The sequence below is a fragment of the Eptesicus fuscus genome, chromosome 12 (assembly GCF_027574615.1).
Source record: "Eptesicus fuscus isolate TK198812 chromosome 12, DD_ASM_mEF_20220401, whole genome shotgun sequence".
Lineage (NCBI taxonomy): Eukaryota > Metazoa > Chordata > Mammalia > Chiroptera > Vespertilionidae > Eptesicus > Eptesicus fuscus.
The window spans coordinates 36,409,645-36,432,015 of NC_072484.1; the positions used below are offsets into that span (position 1 = coordinate 36,409,645).

Genomic DNA, 22,371 nt, shown 5'->3' on the forward strand with positions numbered 1-22,371 from the left:
CTCCGCTGTGGGATCCACCTGGACTGAATGACACTGGTTGACTGTATGACAAGAAGCAAGAGCCTCTCTGAAGCTCATGGGCAAATCAGGGGCTGATGTATACTAGCACCTACCCCAGAAGCCGGATTAGACGGGGTGACACACCTGAAGTGCCGCGCTCAGCGTCCTCGCGTCGCTACAAACCCTCCTTCGCAACTGGTTGTTTTTCCCTCCAGCGCCACTGGTGAGCTAGACCTCAGGGCTACGTGTTTTGCGATGGTGTCCGAAGAAGCCTTCTACCCGCCTCGATGGGCCCTCGTGGGCAGAACAGAGGTTGCATTCAGAGCCCGGTCCTTACCAGCTGGGGGTAAACCCCGGGACTAACCGGGCCTCAGTTTCCTCTCTGTGCAATGGGAATAACCACACTGCGGGCGGGAAGATCTTAGTGAAGGGAGGATTACAAATGTCGGAATTTACATTATTTCTCCTCCAAGCAATGGGCCCCCACCCCCCCAACCTGAAGCACACAGTAGGCGCCCCGGAAATGCTCTCCGAAAGGAGGTTCGGGCCACTTCCTGCCCCCAAGCGCACTATCCCGAGCCTGGGCTCCCACCACTCCTCCGGCGAGGCCCCGCGGCATTCCTGAGGTGGGGGGAGGCGCAGGAAGAAGGTGCCCTCCGGCCCCGCCCCCTCCGGGCGCGGTGGGCGGGGCGAAGCCCCTCGCGGCGGCCGGCACGCCCCGCGGGGGGTGTGCGTAGCTCGCGGCGCTCCGCACGAAGTTTGTTTTCTCCCTCCGGGCGGGTGGGGGCGGGCGCGCGGAGAGAGGGGGCGGGCGGGGGAGAGGGGATCTGACGTCAGGCCGCGAGGTGCTTTCCAGCCGCGAGCTGTCAGGCCGAGTGTCAGGCCCGGCAGGTACGCGGCGCGCTCCCCCGGCGCCCCCCGCCCCCTGCCAGGACGCCGCGGACCGAGCCCGAGGCCGCGTGGACGGAAAAGCCGCTCGGGAAAGTCAGTGCGGGGCGCAGGAGCGGAGTTGATTAGGGGGCGGGGGGCGCGCGGACAACTTGGAAAGTTTTTTTTTTTCTGGGCCGGAGGGGGAGGTGGCGTCGTCCCGGCGCGTGCGATTGTGGGTGTGTGAGCTCGGGGGTGTTTGCGAGTCCCGGCCGCCGTGTGCTGGCGGGGGCCGGTAGGGGGTGCCCCACCCCCCACCCCCGGCAGAAAACTCGTTTGGGGACCTTTTGGGGGACCCAGCTTCCTAGGATCCCACCGTGGAAGATGGGCCGCCCCTGGCCCCGCCGGGGTGAGCGCGCGGGGGCGGGTTTGTTTGGTTTCAAAAGTGCACGTTGCTAACCGCCGGCAGCCCCCCCGCCCCCCACCGCGGTGCGGCGGAGCGGGCGAGGGGGCCGCCGAGAGTGACAGCTGCGGGTGGGGGCAGCGGGAAGGGCCCGGAGCTGGGAGGGCCGGGGAGCCCGCGCGAGTTCCCCTTTCCTTTGGAACAAAGGAAAGTCTGTCTCTGAGGCATCTGTCACTCCCCGGCGGGTCAAGGAAGCGGGGCTCGGGGGGCTGGCGACCCAAAGAAAGTTTGTGCGCGCCGGGACCCTCAGGCAGGCCGAGCGTGAGCCGAGCCTCCGGCGGGGGAAACACTCAAGTCTCCCGGGTAGGGGGCGGCCAACATGGAGTCTGGGCGCAGGTCGGGATGGGGGGGGGGGCGGTGCGGAGGTGGGAGCCCAGCCCCCTCCCCTCCCCTCCCCTCCCCCTCCGGGCCGAGTTCCGAGCACAAAGCCGAGCGCGCAGGCTCGGCCGGCCCCGCGCCCCGAAGAGTCCGTCAGCGCCGAGCCGCGGGGGAAGGGGGTGGGAACCAAACTTTTTCCTGCCCCGGGACAGACACGTGAGTTTTTCTTCTTCCAGAGCCCCCGCCCCACCGGATGGCGGGCCCGCGGATGAGCTGGAGCGCCCATGCTGACGCGGGGTCGGGGGGCCGCGGGGTGCAGGCGCCCCGGCGCAGGCCGATTCCCCGCCGCCCCGGGAGCCATGTGCTCAGACTGGGTCTGGGCCGCGGGGGAGGCTGCGCGCTTTGTGTGAACGGCTGGGAATGCAGCCGCCGTGCGCGGCCCGGGGGAGTGTCCCGCCCGGCGGGGGAGTTGTCAGAAAGTTCGTGCGGGAGGGACTGCAGGTCCGCGACTGGCCGTGTGCAGTGTGTGCACCGGGTGTTAGGTCGCGAGCTTGCTACCTCAGGCCAGTTAGGATAAGAACTGATGGCTGACGTGATGACATCTGGAGTTTTCCTAGCCCGAGAGATCGTGGGTGGGCGGGGCGGGTAGGTTTGAGTTGGTGGGTGGGCTTACATCCAGGGGTTGGGCTGGTTGTGTGGGCCCCGGTTGATGGCGCTAGAAGTGGGATCTGTAAACGGAGTGTGTGCTGTATTTGTCGGTGACATGTATGGGGATTCCAGGGGCCGAGGGAGTTGGTGCTGTTAAGAGGGTTGTCCGGTGGGATTGTGGGGTGCATATGTGGGATCCCTCACCGGACTGTAAGTGGGCTGAGGTGCAGGACACCATGGTGGAGAGGTCTGTGTAGACTTGGGTCGTTGCACCGGCCGGCCCTGGAACCCTGCAGCCTGGAACTCGGCTAGCAGCCCGGGTGGAATTTGTACAGATAACCTTGAGTAAACTCCCAGCCTGCCAGGGCTGCATCCCTTAACCCAGATCCCAACGACCGCCTGCCCTAGCCAGCTGAACTTCAGACACCTGACTTCACAAAGCCGGCGGATTGTTGGTGCTCTCTGAGGAGTGGCACCTCTAATCAATGCCTGTCTCACCTCCAGGTGGCCTGGCTGGGAGGGTGGACCCTTCCCTCGAAAGCCTGGCCTACCCAGCCCAGTTATCTGGGCTCTGGCCCAAGTTGAGGAAACAAAACCTGGGAAATGCCAGAGTCTGTTGGCCCAGCCTCCTGGGGAACTGTTAAAAGGCTGAGAAGGGAGGAGTCTTGAGATTCTGGCATCGGCTTGGCCTGGAACTTCTGGTTTAAAAATGTAAATCTCTTTTGCATGTGGGAACAAGAAGTTTGTCAGGGGGCTGAGCAACTGAGTTAGGTTGTCTACGGAAACACCTTCTTTCACTTGATGTGGGGGCTCGAGCCTAAGAAGGGGAGGAAGGACATTTGCCTAACGTTAGGTAGCCAGGTTGGAGGGACCAGAGCCCCTGCCTTGCTCATTTATTACAATTTTTTGAGGAGTTTGTTCTGAGACCAAGCCAGGAGCTAGATCACAAAGGAGAATGTATGAGAGACAACCTGTAGGGATGGCTCAACACTGCAGGGCGCACAGTAAATGTTACATGGATTGCTATAGGACCATGGTGATTGATAGTTTCTGACATCTTGGGAGACCTGGGAAGCGAGATGGCATGGAGTAAGGGTGGGGGACCAAACTACCTTGGTCCAAACCCACTCTCCTATATGTGCTATATCCTGGATGTGAGTGTCCTTTTCCATACAGCTTTATTGAGATATAATTCACATACTGTAGAACTTGCCAATTTAAAGTGAACAAGGTAGTACTTTTTAGTACAGTTGAAATGTAAACAACCTGGGTTTGGACTGTGTGGGTCCACTTATGTGTGGAATTTTTTCAGTAAGTACCCGGCCCTGGCTGGGTGGCTCAGTTGATTGGAGCATAGTCCAGTACACCAAAGGGTTTGGGGTTTTATTCCTGGTCAGGGCACATACCTGAGTTTCGGGTTCGATCCTGGCCCCACATACAGGACCAATTTTTCTCTCCCTCTTCTTTTTCCCTCCCTCCCTCTCTGCCTCCCTTCCTCTCTTCCTAAAAGTCAATAAAAACAAATCCTCAGGTGAAGGATTTAAAAAAAATAAATACCATACTGTCTTCCATCTATGACTTGAAGTCCATGGATGCATTGATCTACACCATCTTATTAGGGGACTTGAGCCTCTGCCAGATTTGGGTATCCACCAAGCTCCTGTAAATACTGAGGGACAGCCAAGTTTTGGGGAAGTCAAAGTTATTTGCAGTATTTCACCTGTGTGCGGGTTGGCACCCCTAACCCCCACATTGTTCAAGGGTAAACTGTAAATTCACAACTATCCAAACATCACCACCGTCAATTTTAGAACATTTTTATCACCTCAAAAAAACCTCCAACTCCCTTTAGCTATCACCCTTCTATTCCTTCCCAGCACATTCTGGACATTTCATTAACATGAAATTATATAATGTGTGTTTCTTGTAATGCGTTTCTTTCACTTAGCATTATATTTTCAAGTTTCATCCACATTGTAGCATGGATCAGGACTCCAGTCCTTTTTATGGCCAAATAATATTGCACTATATGGGTAGACCTCATGTTATTTATCCTTTCATCTGTTATACACACTTGATTGTTTCCACCTTTTGCTTTATTTTATTTCATTTACTGATTGATTTGAGAGAGAGAGAAAGAGGAGACAGAAATCAACATCAATTGACTCCTATGAGCCCTGACCGGTATTAAACCCGAAACCTTTGGCATATCAGTCTAACCCAACTGAATTACCCAACCAGGATTCCACCTTTTGCTATTACGAATAATGTTGCTATAAACATTCGTGTACAAGCTTTCATGTGGACATAGGTTTTCATTTCTTTTGGGTAGATACCTAGGAGTGAAATTACTGGGTCACATGGTAACTGTTTAAGAGCCATAGTGTCTTAGGTGGCTTTTTAAAAAAATATATATTTTATTGATTTTTTTTTACAGAGAGGAAGGGAGAGAGATAGAGAGTTAGAAATATCGATGAGAGTGGAACATCGATCAGCTGCCTCCTGCACACCTCCTACTGGGGAATGTGCCCACAACCAAGGTACATGCCCTTGACGGGAATCGAACCTGGGACCTTTCAGTTCGCAGGCCGACGCTCTATCCACTGAGCCAAACCGGTTAGGACTTAGGTGGCTTTCTTAATCTCTCTGGGCCTTGGTTTGCTCATCTATAAAATGGTGATAATAGTAGTGTCCCCCTTACAAGGACTTTGTGAGGATAGAATGAGATAATAAATGGAAAATGCTCTATACAGAGCATGGAAAACAGATCTCAATAGTAACTAATTATTTCTAGGCTGGTACTGCTTATTAATGAACTGCCATTTACAAGGAACATGTTGTAAAGTAAATGATTGTCTAACCACTATGCTGTACACCTGAAACTAATACAAAGTAATATTGAATGTAAACTAATTGGAGAAACTTTAAATTAAAAAAAAATTGAGCTGCTGTTTAGTTGAGTAGTCATCTACTGAAAGAGAGGCATTTTGGACTCATCCCTTCTAGGTTGCTTAGGCTGTGGTATGGCCTGAGGCTTTGAATTGCAATTTCCCCATAGTTCTGGTGTCCAAGGCTCTAATAGTGGTGTGTTTAGAGAACAGGAAGAGGCGGAGAGGCAGTGCAGGGTAATAATATAATGTCCCCATCCCCTTTGTCACTTGTTCCAGGCTTGCCTGCGATCCAGCTTAGCCCTTAGGCATCATGTCAGACAGTGACCTGGGTGAGGATGAAGGCCTCCTCTCCCTGGCAGGCAAGAGGAAGCGCAGAGGGAACCTGCCCAAGGAGTCAGTAAAGATCCTCCGCGACTGGCTGTACCTGCACCGCTACAACGCCTACCCCTCTGAGCAGGAGAAGCTGAGCCTTTCTGGACAAACCAACCTGTCTGTGCTGCAGGTAAGGAGGGGGGCAGCAGAAGACCTGGGTTCTGGTCCTGTCCCAGCCCTATCACTGACTCACTGTGTGGCCTTAGGCTGGTCACCTCCCTCTCTGGGCCTCAGTTTCTTCTTTGGTCAGATGAGAACACCCAGTCCCCCTGCCACAAAGGAGAACAGTGACATGAGGTCACTGCAGCTAGATTTCAGATTTTTTTTTTAAGAGTTCTGAAGAGGCAAGGAATTGTATCAATGTCTAGGTGTCTCATTAACATTGGAGGCCGCGGGACGGTGAGAATGCATTGAGTGTCTGGAGTTGGGCCCCAGCCCAGGGTGATGCTTGGATAGTGACTTGGTTGCAGGGGACAGCTGGTGACCTGCAGTGTGGTTAAAATTGGGTTGGAATCATGGTCAAAGAAAGGGCAAAAGTCAGAGATTCTGGGTTCAAAACCCAGTTCTGCCACATAGAAGCTGTGGACCGCATCTTGATTTCCCCATCTATAAAGTGGGGGTTCTGATCCTCTCCTGCCTGACTGAACTATTATGAGGAACAGATTCAGAACTGGATGTGAAGGTGCTTTGAGTACATTCATAAGGTATTTGTCAAAGTGCAAGATATTTCCTCAGTTGCCGACGTTGTAGGTGTTTTGTATAAGTGCTGAGGCAGGACACCCCGGTCCGTCTTGCCTCCAGTTTGGCTCTCACCTACCTGGGAGACACAGAGCAGGGCCTCAGCCTAGCAAAGGCCCACCCCCTTTCCACTTCTGTCCTTTCCTAGACCACTTCTCCAATCCGTGATATGGATTCTCCCTCCTTCCCTTGCCCCACTGTGAACCTCCCAGGTCTGCCCAGCTCTTGTCCCTCCTCCATGAAGTGTCATGGTGAGTTTTCAGTCCTCAGAACTCCTATCACCTGACTTACACTCGCTGGGCAGCGGTTAATTGGAGTCTGCCTACGAGAAAGGCTTTAGCGTTACAAACCCTGACTCGGATCCCATCTTCTCCACAAGAGGTAGCTTTGACCTGGGCCATGTCACTGCCTCCTCACTGAGCCTCGAGTTTCCCCTTCGGAAAAGGGGAGGTGATGGTAGCATTTCCCAGTGTGTGAGGAGGAGGAGGAGGGACAGAGAAGAACTCAAGGCGCACTGTGAGGTGTTTGGCAGAGTCGGTGCCTCTACTTCCCTTTTTCTCCTCATCTCTCCTAGATCATAGGTCTCGGACTGACCCCGGGTGTCTAGCCGTGCCTAGCTCCTTACGTGTACTGCCAAGCACTCCACTATGCCCATCTCTATGCTGGACAGAGTTGGGATCCCAGAGAGGAACCAGGCTCATTCCTACCCTCAAGGAGTATGTATTCTTGGATGAAGTAGCAGGAAAGACTTGGTCACTGATGTTTGCAAAAAGTGACCACTGCGGGGACAGAAAGCAGCAGAGAGCCAGGGCAGGGCTTCTGAGCTGCCCTGGAGCCTGAGAGCCAGTATTACCTAGTTAGCCTCTTTGCTGGTCTTCCTGCCTCCAGCCTTGTTCCTTTAAGTCCATTCTCTTGAACACTAATGTGCAATTCTGATTGTGTCACACACTCCACAGACCCTACTGACTTCAGGATAAAGTCCAAACTCCTTAGGTACTCAGCAGCCTCATCTCTCAGTTCTTCCTGCGCCTGGAGCCCTCTGGGCCTCCAGGCCTTCTCCCTTGGCTCCTTCCTGACCTTTCTGATCCTGGTTCACTCCATTTAAGCATGTTCTTTGGAAAGCATCTGCTTTTCCCAACCTAGGTGTGAGGCCACTGCTGTGTGTTCCCACTGTGCCTCATACCTGCACTGGCAAACCACTGGTCACACAGTAATGAAATTGCTTTTTGTCAGGGACACTGTTTCCAATTTAAAGAAAATATTTTATTATCACATCACTTAACTATGTACAAATTGAAAACTGGGTAAAAACTGTCTTGCTCTTATACACAACTATAAAATACACAGTTTTCCAAAGTAAATGAATGTAAAACCAGTGAGATTCCATCTAACTGCATTATTATAAACGGATGGTGTTGTGCTGACGGCTGTGGTATGTGGTGTGACAGAGGCACTGACTGGGGTTGAGCAAGTCTGGCTTCCACAGGCCATGGTGCTCCTGCTCATAATCCCAACAGAAACACAAAGCCACAGTGTTCTGTGGAGAACCAGTGGGTCCCTAGGACAGCGTATCCCCAGAACAAATTAGAGAAACGTAGGTCTGGGGCCAGGGTTAGCTGGAGACTTCTGATGAAGGCGTAGGAGGAGTTCTAGTGGCCACCCCGCGCTAGAGTCATGCCCAGAGTTCAAAAGCAGTGGGAAGCACCTGGCACTCCTCGATGGAAACTATACTATGAATCCCCAGAGGACACCTCTGCTTGGAGGTCTTACGGGCACCTTACATTTCCTTGATAACTGATACATCTCCAAGCTGGCTCTTTCCTTTTAGAAGGGCTCCCCTTGATAGCTCTTTCTCAGCTTATGTAGTCCTGTAGTCCGTCACCAGTTCCTATACATACCCCTTAAGTATTTCTGGAATAAGGCTTCTTTTCTGTCTGGTCCAACTTATCCTTGTCTGATCGATCACTTGTCACCCCTCTACTTAAAATTAAAACCCTTTAATGGCTTCTGCCAACCTAATGACAACATCACCTGCCCCTATCTGCAGAGCCAGCTTCATCCCCGGCACCCCTCTCCATATTCCTGCCACCCCAATTGATACCCCAGACCAGTGGTCAGCAAACTCATTAGTCAACAGAGCCAAATATCAACAGTACAACGATTGAAGTTTCTTTTGAGAGCCAAATTTTTTAAACTTAACCTATATAGGTAGGTAGGTACATTGTTATTAACTTAATTAGGGTCCTCCTAAGCTGGCCTTTGCTAAAAACTCAAGGTGCCATAGAGCCACAGTTTGCCGACCACTGCCCCAGACCACTTTGCTCCCATCTGACCAGGGAGACTCCGGACCCGTGGAGGACCCCCCTACCTTCCCACAGCACGAGGACTGGGTCAGCATTTGGATCCTTGACTGTAACTGCTTTTTACAACACACTAAACTCCAGAGGCCTGATATCATTGATCACTATATCCCAGTGTTTAGCTCAGTACCATGTATCTGGTAGGTGCTTCAGAAATAATTATTGAAGCCCTAACCGGTTTGGCCAGTGGATAGAGCGTCGGCCTGCGGATTCAAGGGGGCCTGCGGACTCAAGGGTCCCAGGTTTGATTCCGGTCAAGGGCATGTACCTTGGTATCGGGCACATACCCAGTGGGGAGTGTGCAGGAGGCAGCTGATCGATGTTTCTCTCTCATCGATGTTTCTAACTCTTTATCCCTCTCCCTTCCTCTCTGTAAAATATCAATAAAATATTTTTTTTAAAAGAAATAATTATTGAAGTGACAGAAAATGAAAATAAGTGTTGGAAATGTCAACAGGCAGGACCTCAGAAGTACGGAAATGTGGCTCATCAATCAGGAAAAATGGGCTTAAGTTCCTGGAGGCATCTCTTTCCTGTATTTAATTTTTTGTTTGTTTTTAAGTGCCCTTTTCTTTTTCTTAGTGGTTTTTTTTTTTTTTAATTGTTTAAAGTATTACAGATGTCTCCTTTTTCCCTGTTTGACCCCACACACACACACTCCTCAGGACAAGTCCCCACCCCCCAGTGTCCTTGTCCATTGGTTATGCTAATATGCATGCATACAAGTCCTTTGGTTGATCTCTTACTCCCCTCACCCCCACCCCACCCCCTGCCTTCTCTCTGAGGTTGGACGGTCTGTTCAGTGTATTTAGTTTTTAAGACTTCATTATTTTTTTTAAAAAACTTCATTATTTAAAATATTTGCAAATACTGTATCCATAAAAAGAGAATATTCTAATGAACTCTGGTACCAATCACCTGGCTTCAACAAGCATCAGCATTTTGCCAAGGCCTGTTTTCCTCTTTCCCTGGGGACATCTCTTTTGATTGTCTCTTTTAACCGCCCAGGAGCTATCTCATTAGCAAGTCAATGAGTCATTTAACTAACTGGTTTGCTGGTACTTGCCCAGGGCTAGGCAGTGGGATGGTGAGGCCAACTGAAAGGTCATTTGCGAAGGATTTTTCAGTGGTCCCTGTGACACCCCCCCACCCCACCGCCCTCTGATCTAAGGGGCTGTGTTGGGGAGGGAAGGTGACTGTAGGAGGGAGGTTCTGGCCCCATTCCTTCACTCTGTAATACTGACTGGGGGTGTACTCTGCTCCAGGCCCAGTGCTGTATGCTGGAAACTCCCTGCCCTTGGCTAGCCTCAGGGGATGGAGGAGAGGAGGGAAGACATTATTTAAAAGACTAAGAATTTAATGCAGTTAAATACCAATGCGGTGTCTGAAAGGCTTCTCTCAGGAAGCAGCCTGTGAATGGAGTCCTGACAGACTTGAAGGAATGGGGAGGTAAGGGCAGCAGTCCCTTGGGTATGGGGAACCAAACGGGTAAGAAAGGAGCCTGCTGTAGTGGCCAGCTCTGTGGCAAGGTGTGGCCTGGCCCGACACTCGGCAACACCTTACTTAGCCTTGGAAGCTGCTCTCCTTACTCTGATGCCAAAGCTAGCTGCCTCCCGATTCTTCCTACCAGCAACCTAGGCTCCCCACCTCAGGGCCTTTCATCTGTACGTATATCTTTTGAGCTTCTGTGTAAGCTTATTTGCTTAAATAAAGGGCTCGACCCACAAGGACAAGTTACACCAGTGGGTTAAACCATTGGTTCCTAAGCCTGAGTGGCAGAACTCTGGGGAGCTTAAAAACACACATTTCTGACTTGCCCCCTTCCCCAACAGATCTATAAAGCAGGTGAGAAATAGCTATTTTCTTTTCTTTCCTTTTTTACTTTTTTTCTTTAGAGAGAGAGAGAAAATCATTGACTTTTGTTTTACTTATGCATTCATTGGTTGATTCTTGTATGTGCCCTCACCAGGGATGGAACCTGCAACCTTGCCGTAGTGGGATGACGCTCTTAACCAACTGAGCTACTCAGCCAGGGCCAAAATAGCTATTTCTTAAAATTACCCTCAAGGTGGTTTTAACAAAGCCAGCCTGCCCTTAAGAGCACTTGAATGTGGTGGTCACAACACAAATGGAGGTACCATGAAGTTTGGGAAAGGTCTCTCCATGTCTTCACTTCCCTCTCCCCTCCTTTGCTTCTGTCTTTCACAGCTGAAAACACATTGAGATTAAAGCATTGTGTTGCCTTGTCAAATGCCCTGCTCTGATCCTCATGGCCTTCATCCACTTCCTGGCCCCTCCCACTCCCATTTGCCACAGTGATTCCTCCCTTGTCCTTCATCTCAGCTACTGATGAAAAAGATAAAAAGACTGACTGGGAGACAGCCGTTGGGACAGGGCCCTGTTTTATGGTGGAGACAGGCTTTCAGGCACCCAGTCTGTTTTGCCGAATCAATCACAGAATTCACCTTGGCATTCTTCCTACTGCCTCCTCCCCAAGGACTTAGAGTTGGAGTGAGTCACATGCTCTGCAACTGGCGTTGGTGGTGCACTCAGGCCTCCTGCGCTTACCCAGCCCCCTCAGCTGTGCATTTCTGTCGGATGAGAAGACAAAACAGACAGTAGTCTGCCAAGTTTTCTGCAGATCGAGGGGAATATGTTGCGGGTGTGTGTGTGTGTGTGTGTGTGTGTGTGCGTGTGTGTGTGCGTGCGCGCGCGCATTTCTGCTGTTCTCAGAATTATAAGCCAAAATGGGAGGTGCAACTAGGGGCTAGATGCCCTCGCAGCTGTAAGAACACGCCCAGATTCCCTTCCCCAAGACTTGTTTCTCAACAGAACTACTCATCCTTATCTCCCTTGACCCAGGTCACTGTGATCTGTTGCCCCTGCATACAGGGGAAAGGTGGAGCGGTGCAGTGCTCTCCCGGAGCACAGGTAACTAAGGAGACATTTGTGGACAGAGGGATGGAAGCAGTTGAACAAGGAGAAAAGGCCTTAGGCTGATTCTCTTCAGTCCTTTCACCTGCCTGGAACCAGGCTGTCTGGACCAGATCTGTTTGCACAGGTGACCTTGAGCAAGTTCCTGAACCTCTGATTAGGGTCTGTTTCTTCAACAGTTGAAATAAAATGGAGATCCTCACAGAACCTGTTTCATAAGTTGTTGAAGATTAAATGAATAATTAGATGGGGAATGTTCAGAGCAACACCTGACATGTTTTGGTTCAACAAGTGTTTGCCTTTTTTTAGGATTATGATAATGATTATCCAGCTATCTGTCCCTCTGGTAAAACAGCAAGGCAGAGTAAGAAGAGCATTAGGGACCTTAAAGCCAGGAGACCTGGGTTTGAATCCCACATTTATACTAGGGAGTCTGTGCCTTTGGGCAAGTTCTTTCTTCTCTGTGAGTTCTAGTTCCCCCTTTGGTGCTCTGGGGACACTGCTCCCTACCCTCCCAGGCTTGTATGCAAATTAATAATGCACGCGAGATGGCTGACATGATAACCTGGTGTCCAGAGTGCTTAGTTAGCTCCCTCCCTTCATTGCACCCAGTTGTTCAGCCTTATCCTTGGGGATCCCTTGCAGCTCTTGCCAGGATTCAGCGCAGCCAATGTCTCTGAAGGACCTGGGGAAAATGGTAAGGGGTTGTGTGTGCTCAGTAGTACTGGTTGGACCATGGAGGTGCAAAGGGATAAGTGAGAAGGCCCTGCCCTGCCCAGGAGCTTTCCCATCCTGACAGAGCCAGGGCCCAAGTACTGTCCTCGGATCACCTGTGGAATGATGCAGCTATGGTCTGCTAGGCAAAGACCCATGCCAACTCCAGGCACCAGTTCCTGTCATAGGTGGCTAGCCCTTCAGCTGTGTAGAGACAGTTCATAGGAAGATGGTAACCAAGGGCTTGCCAGGGTATTGACCAAGAAAGGTGATGGCCAGGGGTAGAATTGATACAGGAGCCCTGAGGAGAGTTGGGCCTCCATTCCGTGAACATTAGAGGAATATTGGGAGCAACATCATGCATTGCTGCAGCACACACAGTTCCCAGTATCCCAGTGCACAGGAGGTGAAGGGGGAGGGGTTCCCATCTTTTCTTCCTCCTGGTGCATGCTCTGTGCGTATCTGTGGATAAACAGAGAGAGGAGACAGGACCAAGAGAAGGACCTAGAGTGGAATTCAGGTCAAGCCACTGTTTAAGTCTTTTTTTTTTTTTTTTTTCTTCTTCAGAGGGGAAGGGAGAGGGAGACAGAGATAGAAACATCGATGTATTGATTGGCTGCCTCCTGCATGCCCCCTACTGGGGATCAAGCCCACAAACTGGGCATGTGCTCTGACCAGGAATCACTGGGCCCTTTAGTATTTTACCATGGTGTTCTGACCTAGTGGGATCACCCTGCCTGCTTTTGTCAGTTTCTTAAGACAAACCCTTTCCTGCCTCAGCACCTTGACATTTGCTGTTCCCTCTGTCTCGAACATTCTTCCTTCAGCTTTCTATAAGGCTGGCTTTCTTTTTTTTTCTTTCTTTTTAATATATTTTTATTTCAGAAAGGAAGAGAGAGCTAGAAACATCAATGTTGAGAGGGAATCATTGATTGGCTGCCTCCTGCACGTTGAACTGAGCAACCCAGGCATATGCCCTTGACCAGAATCGAACCTAGGACCCTTCGGTCCGCAGGCCGACGCTCTATCCACTGAGCCAAACCAACTAGGGCAAGGCTGGCTTTTTTATCCTTTAGGTCTTATCCTTCCCTTTGTCTCTGGTCTCTCTTATCTTTTTTTATTTTTATAATAAATCTTTATTGTTCAGATTATTACAATTGTTTCTCCTTTTTTCCCTCCATATCTCCCCACCACCCGGTTCCCACTCCCCCTCTGCCCTCCCCCCCTCCCCCCACTGTCCTTATCCATAGGTGTATGATTTTTGTCCAGTCTCTTCCCGTACTCCCCACACAGACACCCCTTTCCCCCTGAGAATTATCAATCCACTCCCATTCTATGCCTCTGATTCTATTATGTTCATCAGTTTATTCTGTTCCTCAGATTTTTAATTCTCTTGACTTTTAGATTCACTTGTTGATAGATATGTATTTGTTGTTCATAATTTTTATCTTCTTCTTCTTCTTCCTCTTTTTAAAGAATACCTTTCAGCATTTCATATAATACTGGTTTGGTGGTGATGAACTCCTTTAGCTTTTTCTTATCTGTGAAGCTCTTTATCTGCCCTTTAATTCTGAATGATAACTTTGCTGGGTAGAGTAGTCTTGGTTGTAGGTTCCTGCTATTCATCACTTTGAATATTTCTTGCCACTCCCGTCTGGCCTGCATAGTTTCTGTTGAGAAATCAGCTGATAGTCGTATGGGTGCTCCCTTGTAGGTAACTAACTGTTTTTCTCTTGCTGCTTGTAAGATTCTCTCTTTGTCTTTTGCCCTTGGCATTTTAATTATGATGTGTCTTGGTGTGGTCCTCTTTGGATTCCTTTTGTTTGGGGTTCTGTGTGCTTCCTGGACTTGTAAGTCTATTTCTTTCATCAGGTGGGGGAAGTTTTCATTCATTATTTCTTCAAATAGGTTTTCAGCATCTTGCTCTCTCTCTTCTTCTGGTACCCCCATAATTCTGATGTTGGTTCGCTTGAAGTTGTCCCAGAGGCTTCTTACACTATCTTCAACTTTCTGAATTCTCTTCTCTTCTTGCTTCTCTAGAGGAGTGTCCTTGGCCTCTTTGTATTCCAAATCTTTGAGTTGATTCTTGCGATCCTCTAGTCTGCTGTTGGGTCTCTGTATAATATTTTTTTATTTCAGTCAGTGTATGTTTAATTTCTAGTTGGTCCTTTTTCATATCCTCAAGGGTCTCATTAAATTTATCAGCCTTTTCCATGAAATTCTTGAAAAACCTTATAACCGTGGTTTTGAACTCTATGTCCAGTCGCTTGTTCTCCTCCATTTCTTTGGTTTGTGATCTGTTTCCTTGCCTCCTCATTTTCGCTGCTTCCCTGAGTTGGTAGGGTAGCTCTGTGTACTAGGTGTCCTATTGGTTCAACAGGTCAGCCTCCCAGTTACCTGAGGTGGACACTCTTGGTGTACCCTTGTGTACTGTGTGTTCCCCAGCAGGAGCTACAGCAAGGACTAGTTTTCTCCTCCTTTGCTTGGGTGGTTTTGGAGCAGTCTGACTGGAGCTGCAGTTTATTTGGTTAAGCTGCCACAGAACAGGCCATTTATATGCAAAAGCTGCTGTGTGGAGCCTGGGCAGGTTTGTAGAATGTGTGGGGTGGGGTCTCAGGGCGTCACTAGGCTGGGGCGTGGCCAACGGTGATGGCTGCCGTCAGCCGTCTCTGCCTTTCCGCGTTTCCAAGTCCCCTGTCCCACGCTCCAGCGCAGTAAACAATGATTGCTGGGCGCACCTCTGCAAAAACATCACTCTCACTTTCTGACCCGATGGCCGAGAGTCCAGCTTCTCCCCATAGGTGTCTGGGTCCCCCGCGTGTCCCCAAAAACTGGATTTCAGAGTGATCGGGAGCTTGTCTCCCTGCGGGTTGAAGAAAAGCCGCACACCCAGTCGCCCGCCTCCAGCCCGATTCGAGCCTCCGTACCTCACTCAGCTTTTCAGCGTTTGTGCTCCTTTCTCTCCTTAGTTGTAAATCTACCACTCAGCCAGCTTTCCCATGGTTCTGGGTGGTAGATGTTTTGTCTTTTAGTTGTATTTTTGAAATTGTTGTGCGAGGCAGCAGATTAGTTGTTTAACTTTGCCGCCATCTTGGTTCCTCGGCTCTCTCTTATCTTTATATGCTATGCTTTTATTCCTGCCTGTTTCCTCCCTGACACTTATTGGTGTCTCTTGTCATATTTGTTCATTGCCAGTCTCCACAACCAGGTGGACTACAAGCACCACAGGGTAGAGTGCATGTCTGTTTAATTCACAAAGGGATCACCAGTACTAAGAACTAGGCCTGGCACATAATACGAACGCAAACAAGTATTATCTGAGTAAGCATGAAGCCTTGAAAGGGAGAGTAATAGGAAAGTGAGAAGTTCTAACCTGGCTGTGTTTTTGTTTTGTTTTGTTAATGTATTTTATTGATTTTTTTACAGAGAGGAAGGAGGAGGGATAGAGAGTTAGAAACATTGATCAGCTGACTCCTGCACACCTCCTACTGGGGATGTGCCCGCAACCAAGGTACATGCCCTTAACCGGAATCGAACCTGGGACCCTTCAGTCCGCAGGCCGACGCTCTATCCACTGAGCCAAACCGGTTAGGGCCTGACCTGACTGTTTTAATGAATAAAGTAAGATGGGCTCTGAGGCCCTGTGACAGCCTGAGGGAGGTTCAGAGAGGAGGGGCTCCTACTCCTCCAGGTTCAGAGGCCCAGGCTTGGCAATCCACAGCTAGAGGTGGACACGCCTGCCTGACCTCTCCAGGCTGAGCTTTACAAAGGTTCATCAGTAAAATAGGAATTGATCAAAGTCATAGACCTGATGTAATTATGAGAAGAAAATTTGTGCCCTAACCAGTTTGGCTCAGTGGATAGAGCGTCGGCCTGCGGACTCAAGGGTCCCAGGTTCGATTCTGGTCAAGGGCATGTGCCTTGGTTGCGGACACATCCCCAGTAGGAAGTGTGCAGGAGGCAGCTGATCGATGTTTCTTTCTCATTGATGTTTCTAACTCTATCCCTCTCCCTTCCTCTCTGTAAAAAAATCAATAAGATATATATATTTTTAAATATTAGATGTTTAGTGATCAGTAATTGGACGCTATTAGAAAACTTCACAGCAGAAGTTCTCAGAAAGATGCCCAGATCTGTGGATACCTTCCTACCAGGCCACGCCCACCATGCCCCACCCCCGATATCCACAGTCTCTAATGTGTCTTCTCTCCTGCCGCCTCTGAGAGCAAGGAGGTTATTAGGCTGCTTTTCCCCTTTGGGGACCCCTCCAGAGGGCAAGAGGAAGAAGGACTTGGGGGAAAGGGTAGGGGGTTGTATTTGCCTACTTAAGGAAAGGGTTAATGTTTTAAAACAGGTTTGTTTTTATGACCTTATGCCAGTCTTGCAACTAAGAAACTATTTTCTAGTCTGATCCATAACTTTTAAAATAATGCTCAGATGAGCTGTTGTAGGATCTGTCTTGCCACATTTCCAGGCCATTAGGAGTAATTGAGAGAAAAGAGGATATGAGTGGTTGATCTTTTAGATCAGGGATGGAGAATGTCCAGCCCGCAAATGTGTGAAGCCTGCGAAATCATTTGGTCTGGCCCTGCCAAGGCATTAGGGGTGAATTAATTAAGTGTTTGACCAAAAATAGAGGCTAATTATTAAGTTGATAATTTTGAATGGCTCTCAAATGAAGTTGTACATCTCCAGATGGCCCTTGACAGGAAAAAAAACAAACAGTTCCCACTCCTGTTTTGTTTTATTTTTTAAAATATATATATATTTTATTTTGGAGAGGAAGGGAAAGGGAAAGAGAGATGGAAACATCAATGATGAGAATCATTGACCAGCTGCCTCCTGCACACCCCACACTCTAGGGATCAAGCCTGGACCTGTTTCTCACTGAGAATTGAACCGTGACTTCCTGGTTCATCGACGCTCAACCACCAAGCTACGCCTTTTTTTAAAAATCCTCACCTGAGGATATTTTTTTCCCATCTGTTTTTTAGAGAGAGTGGAAGGGAGGGAGGAAGAGCAGAGAGAGAAACACACCGATTGGTTGCTTTCTGCATTGGTTGTCTCCTGCACATGCTGGACACGGCCAGGGATTGAACCCACAACCCTTTGGTGCCTGGACCAGAGAGGTGTTTTGAATCCATTTCCTCTCCTCTGGCCCTATTGCTAATATCTTAGATCAGCTAAGGCTTAGAGAAGTAGCCATTCTCAGGTGGAAAAGAGGACACTTCAGAAAAAAAGAAATGTGATGTGCAAAAGGCATCATGGAGCTATTTAAAGAAAAGAAAAGAAAAACACAGCACAGGGCCTGATGAAGGTCTGGTGACCAATTTCACATGCTAAAGAATACAAGGGCTGGAAATAGAGGCCATGGCAGGGGAGGGTTTAATACCAGGTTCGGGTGTCTAGACTTGACCCTGTAGGCAGTCGGAAACAAAGGGCAGTTTTCTAGAATAGGAATAACAGTCATTGCATTTTATTTATTGATTTTATTTTTTTAATCCTCATCTGAGGATATTTTTTTCCATTGGTTTTTCAGAGAGTGGAAGAGAGAGGGAAAGACAGAGAGAAACATCGATGTGAGAGAAACACATTGATTGGTTGCCTCCTGCACGCACCCCGGCCAAGGCCCAGGCCGGGGAGGAGCCTGCAATCGAGGTAAGTGCCCTTGACTGGAATCGATCTGATACCCTTTGGTCTGCAGACTGGTGCTCTATCCACTGAGCCAAACCGGCTAGGGCAACAGTCATTGCATTTTAGAAAGAGAAGTGACAACTAGTGAAGAGGATGGGTGGGAGAGCCAAGAAGCTGTTAAAAAGATGAAGTCAGGGCACTAGATATGTCTTGGCTTTGCAGCATAACTCTTAACAGTGAGAAATTTGATGCCTCATGCATAGGTCCAAAGAGATTGATCTAAACAGTGAATTAGATGGGAATGGGGTCAAGGTTAAATGGGAGCTTTCTGAGCAGCTTGTATAAAAAAAGACTTCAGGGTGTTGGTTGAATGCACATTCAGCTGGAGCCACTGATCCTGGTTTTGCCTGGAAACAGTCATTTTCTTCTATCTGACATTCTTTGGTGTCTTTATAGAAATTTAGGAGTGAATCACCTTGGCACCAGGTCCTCTCATTTCCAGTTTCCCAAATAGAACAAACATTTGTCATCTCATCACACCCCCTATAGCAAGTTGCTCTTTTGCTTAAAACCCTCCTACACTCCCCATCACCCTTAGAATAAAGAACCAAATCCCCACCATAGAGGTAAGCTCTAGTTACCACTCTTAGCTCCAGCCATTGGAGGTAAGCTCTTCCTTGTCTGAGCTCCTCAGAGGCACTCTGCTTCCACCTGTTACAGGGTCTTTTCAGATGTTGATCCCCCTAAATCGAACATTCCTCTCCCTTCCCACCTAAACTACTCATCCTCCAGATCTCAATTTAGGAGCCATTTCCTCAGAGAATACCACCCTGAGTCCACAAAGACTAGATTGGGTCTCCAACAGCACACCATTGTACCTTCCCTTCATTGGATAGATCATTGTTGCAATTTTATATTCATTTGTATGATTTCTTCTTTAACTCTCTTCCCAACATGAACCTTTCTGAGGACTGTGATTGTGTGTATGTCATCTTATGGGGCCTGACATAGGTGCTTCATAGCTGGTTTTAATTGAGTGAACTGATCATAGTCTCATACTCATTTCAGATATGTAACTGGTTCATCAACGCTCGGCGGCGGCTTCTCCCAGACATGCTTCGGAAGGATGGCCAAGACCCCAACCAATACACCATTTCCCGCCGAGGGGGCAAGGCCTCAGATGTGGCCCTCCCCCGTGGCAGCAGCCCCTCGGTGCTGGCTGTGTCTGTACCAGCCCCCACCAATGTGCTCTCCGTGTCTGTGTGCTCCATGCCACTCCACCCAGGCCAGGGGGAAAAGCCAGCAGCTCCCTTCCCACAAGGGGAGCCGGAACCCCCCAAATCCCTGGTGACCCCTGGCAACACTCTCACTCTGCTGACCAGGGCTGAAGCTGGAAGCCCCACCGGTGGACTCTTCAATACACCACCACCCACACCCCCAGAGCAGGTCAAGGAGGACTTCAGCAGCTTCCAGCTACTGGTGGAGGTGGCACTACAGAGGGCTGCTGAGATGGAGCTTCAGAAGCAGCAGGACCTGTCGCTGCCGTTACTGCACACTCCCATCCCCTTTGTCTCTGAAAACCCCAAGTAGGCATCTGCCCACAGGGGTGCTCAAGGCTCGAGCCAGCTGTCCTGGGTTTCTGTTTTGGTTCCCTTTTATACAGAGAGTTTTCTTTGGTTCACTGCCAAACATCAGGATCATCTCCTCTGTCCAGGATCTTCAGCAGGAAGACACTAACTGGTGTCACTGCACTGTGATGGGGACCTCTCCTCTGTTGACTGCCTTTCTCCAGGCCTCAGGTGATGAGACCAAGAGAGCGGAGACAGGCATGGTGCTGCTACTTCTCCAGAGAACCCACAGGACACCTTTGTTCCAGCTGCTTCCCTGGGCTGCACCCAGGAAACCTGCCGAGTTCAGACCTATGCATGCTGGGTCCAGGTTGCCCCTGAGCCGGCTGCTCTGTTAAGCAAAGTGTGGACATTCCCTAGTTCATTAAGTGTGAACAAGAGAAAGAGGAACCCAGCAGATAGAACGGACTCCAGTTGAATATTCAGGTTTTTGTCAAACTTAGTGTTCATTTCTCCCTTTTCATTGTGGTTTGCATTCATGGGGGCAGCAAGCCCAGGTGTGGGGAATAAGAGTGCATTGTGTGACGGAGTCTGATGAACTGGGAATGATCCACCACTACAACAAGTGATTGTTTTACAAGGAAGGAGTATTTTTGTTTGGGGGACCAGTTAAATCTCTGCAAAATTCCTAATGGTTATTTTATTGTTGGTTTGGTTTACCCAAAAAAGGAGGAAAAGACTTACAGGCTTTGGCTTTTCTGGATCAGGAACCGAAGGAAGATAAAGCCAAAGCCAGCAAGAGGGTCCAACAGAGAAGCTGACCAAACTTTCTAGGCACAGAGCAGAGAAGGATGATAAAACTGGAGAGGTGTTTTTTATATTTCTGTTTTTACTGTACTTTTGGGGGTGGGGGGAGAGATGTAAGCTAGACTGAGGCAGTAGGGTGTTTTGTTTGTTTTTTCTCTTTAATGTTTTTTCCTTCTTTATCCTTGAAAGTTTTGCCCTGCAGCCTTTGGAGTCCTTTAGGGACTTGGATTAGTGGCCAGAATGTCAAAAGCTCCATCTACTGGCAGCTTTTCCCACGGTGGTGGCAGGAACTATTCCTGGAGGAAGCGGGGAATCGTTTCCTGCCACCAGCTGCCTGAGGAACTGTCTTCAGAGGAGGCTGGGGCTGGAAATGAACGAAGCCTGTTCACCGTGTTTTTGTGTTGCACCTTTCTTTAAATTGGAGTTGCAGAGGCCCCTGCCCTAAACTTCAAAGCAAAACAGATCACAGTTGGTCTTGTTCTCCTCCCTCCTCCCCGTTTTTTATTTTGTTTTTTTCATTGCTGACAGTGCTCAACAGCAGTATACCCCATCTTTATATATCCTAAGAAACACTAATCCTAGGTTATTATTAGCCAAAATATTTTTGTTCTGAATAATACTGTTACTGGGCCAAAAGACAGGTCAGGAGCCCCAGCCTGTAGTTTACTGAAGTTTCCAGGTCAGGCACAAGGGGGAAAGTTACTTGGCATTGGCTGACTTGGTTAGGTCTGGCCAGGAGAAAAGGCAGCAACAGGTATTCTGTCCTTTCTGGGCATCCTCATTTCTGAGTGGTTTAGCCCACCTCTTGGTGTGAGAGTAGGGATTAGTATTTACAGAAAGGGAGCTTTGCTCTGAGTGGGCGAGTTTCCTAAGCTCTCTCTTGGGTGCTCCCTCTTCCTGTGCCCTCTTCTTCCATGCCCTGGGTGGGTGGGAAGGGGATCAGGGATTCTCACCCTCCTCTAGCCCCGCTGGGGGAAAATGAACACAAACGTGGCAGCTTCAAGATTAGTTGACGCTGCTGTTTGCCCAGCCTCTCTACCCCACCCATGTGTGTGAGCCCGGGTCTGGTGTGACTGTTGTAAGATGCTTGTAGCAGGGGACTTTGGAAGTGTATTGGGCTGGGGTGGGACTTTTCCTTTCAACAGTGCACTGAGCATTGGAGGTGGTGAGGGTGTGGGAGCCATGCTGCTGAATTCTGGTTGGCATTCCCCTCTCCCCTTTGTGCAAGATAGGGAGGCTAGGGGTGGGGCAGCCTCTGCTTGTTTGGTTGTGAGATAAACCTGGAGGAGAAGCACAGTTATCCCATTGAAATAATTTGAGCAGAAAACTACTGTAAATAAGTTTCGTTTTTGTCTTTTTGTCAAATAAAACTGTTTTCGGTTTTGTTTTGTTTTTGTTTTTCAAGTAGAAACAGATTGATCCACTGTGACCCAGGGCCCAGCCTGGAGATGGGGCAGTTTTGCTAAGTTCTTAACTCTGCATTACCTTTTACCCTCTCTAGTAACCACCTGTAAGTGTACATTCTGTAGCCTTACTTCCTTGTCCTCAACCCTGTTCCGTATCCCATTCATCACAGTGTGCAGGGGGCATATGCATCCCAAGCTGGACCAGTCTTCCCTGAGATCAAAAATGAGCTTTGGATTTGCTAAGTGGTGAGGGGACTCGGCGAATTGGCAACTTTTTCCTCTTCCTCTCCCAGTGAGGAAAGAGCATGGCTACAGTATAAGGCTAGCACAAAAGCAGAGATGAGATGTAGTAGTCATATCTGAAACCAGTACCACCTCTGGACTTCCCAATTACGTAAGCTAGTAAATTCCGTTTTTTAAACTAGCTGGGGGTTGCATTTCTGTTATAATTACAGCCCAAACAGTACAAAATCTGCAAGAGTAGTAAACAGTCTTGCTATATGCCTGGGTCTGTGCTCTGTATGCACACACAATAAGTGAGATGCCCTTCTCATAGGTAAACTAGGGATTTGTTATTTACCCCCCTATTGGTATGGGATTAGTATTTACAGAAAGGGAGCAAAGGATATGAATTTAAAAAGTGGAGCTAGG

The 22,371-nt window shown here is 49.1% G+C and overlaps 1 protein-coding gene across 4 annotated transcripts; it reads left to right on the plus strand.

Moving 5' to 3' along the window:
• Positions 1-870: 870 nt before the first annotated feature.
• On the plus strand, positions 871-21,697 carry TGIF2 (TGFB induced factor homeobox 2). 4 transcript variants are annotated; one of them, XM_008149653.3, is made up of 3 exons: positions 871-984; positions 5,464-5,689; positions 19,008-21,697. In XM_008149653.3, the coding sequence occupies exons 2-3, from the start codon at positions 5,498-5,500 to the stop codon at positions 19,527-19,529; spliced, it is 714 nt and encodes a 237-aa protein (XP_008147875.1). In that variant the 5' UTR covers positions 871-984; positions 5,464-5,497; the 3' UTR covers positions 19,530-21,697. The 4 variants fall into 4 exon arrangements, with proteins under 4 accessions (XP_008147875.1, XP_054579586.1, XP_054579587.1 ...); XM_054723611.1 differs by lacking the exon at positions 871-984 and adding an exon at positions 1,156-1,276; XM_054723612.1 differs by lacking the exon at positions 871-984 and adding an exon at positions 1,804-1,864.
• Positions 21,698-22,371: the final 674 nt, after the last annotated feature.

Bases quoted from the DNA above. Each gene is read 5' to 3' on its own strand.
- TGIF2 (XM_008149653.3), top strand. From the start codon at position 5,498: ATGTCAGACAGTGACCTGGGTGAGGATGAAGGCCTCCTCTCCCTGGCA. The intron at 5,690-19,007 runs GTAAGGAGGGGG...TACTCATTTCAG, and splicing joins CCAACCTGTCTGTGCTGCAG to ATATGTAACTGGTTCATCAA.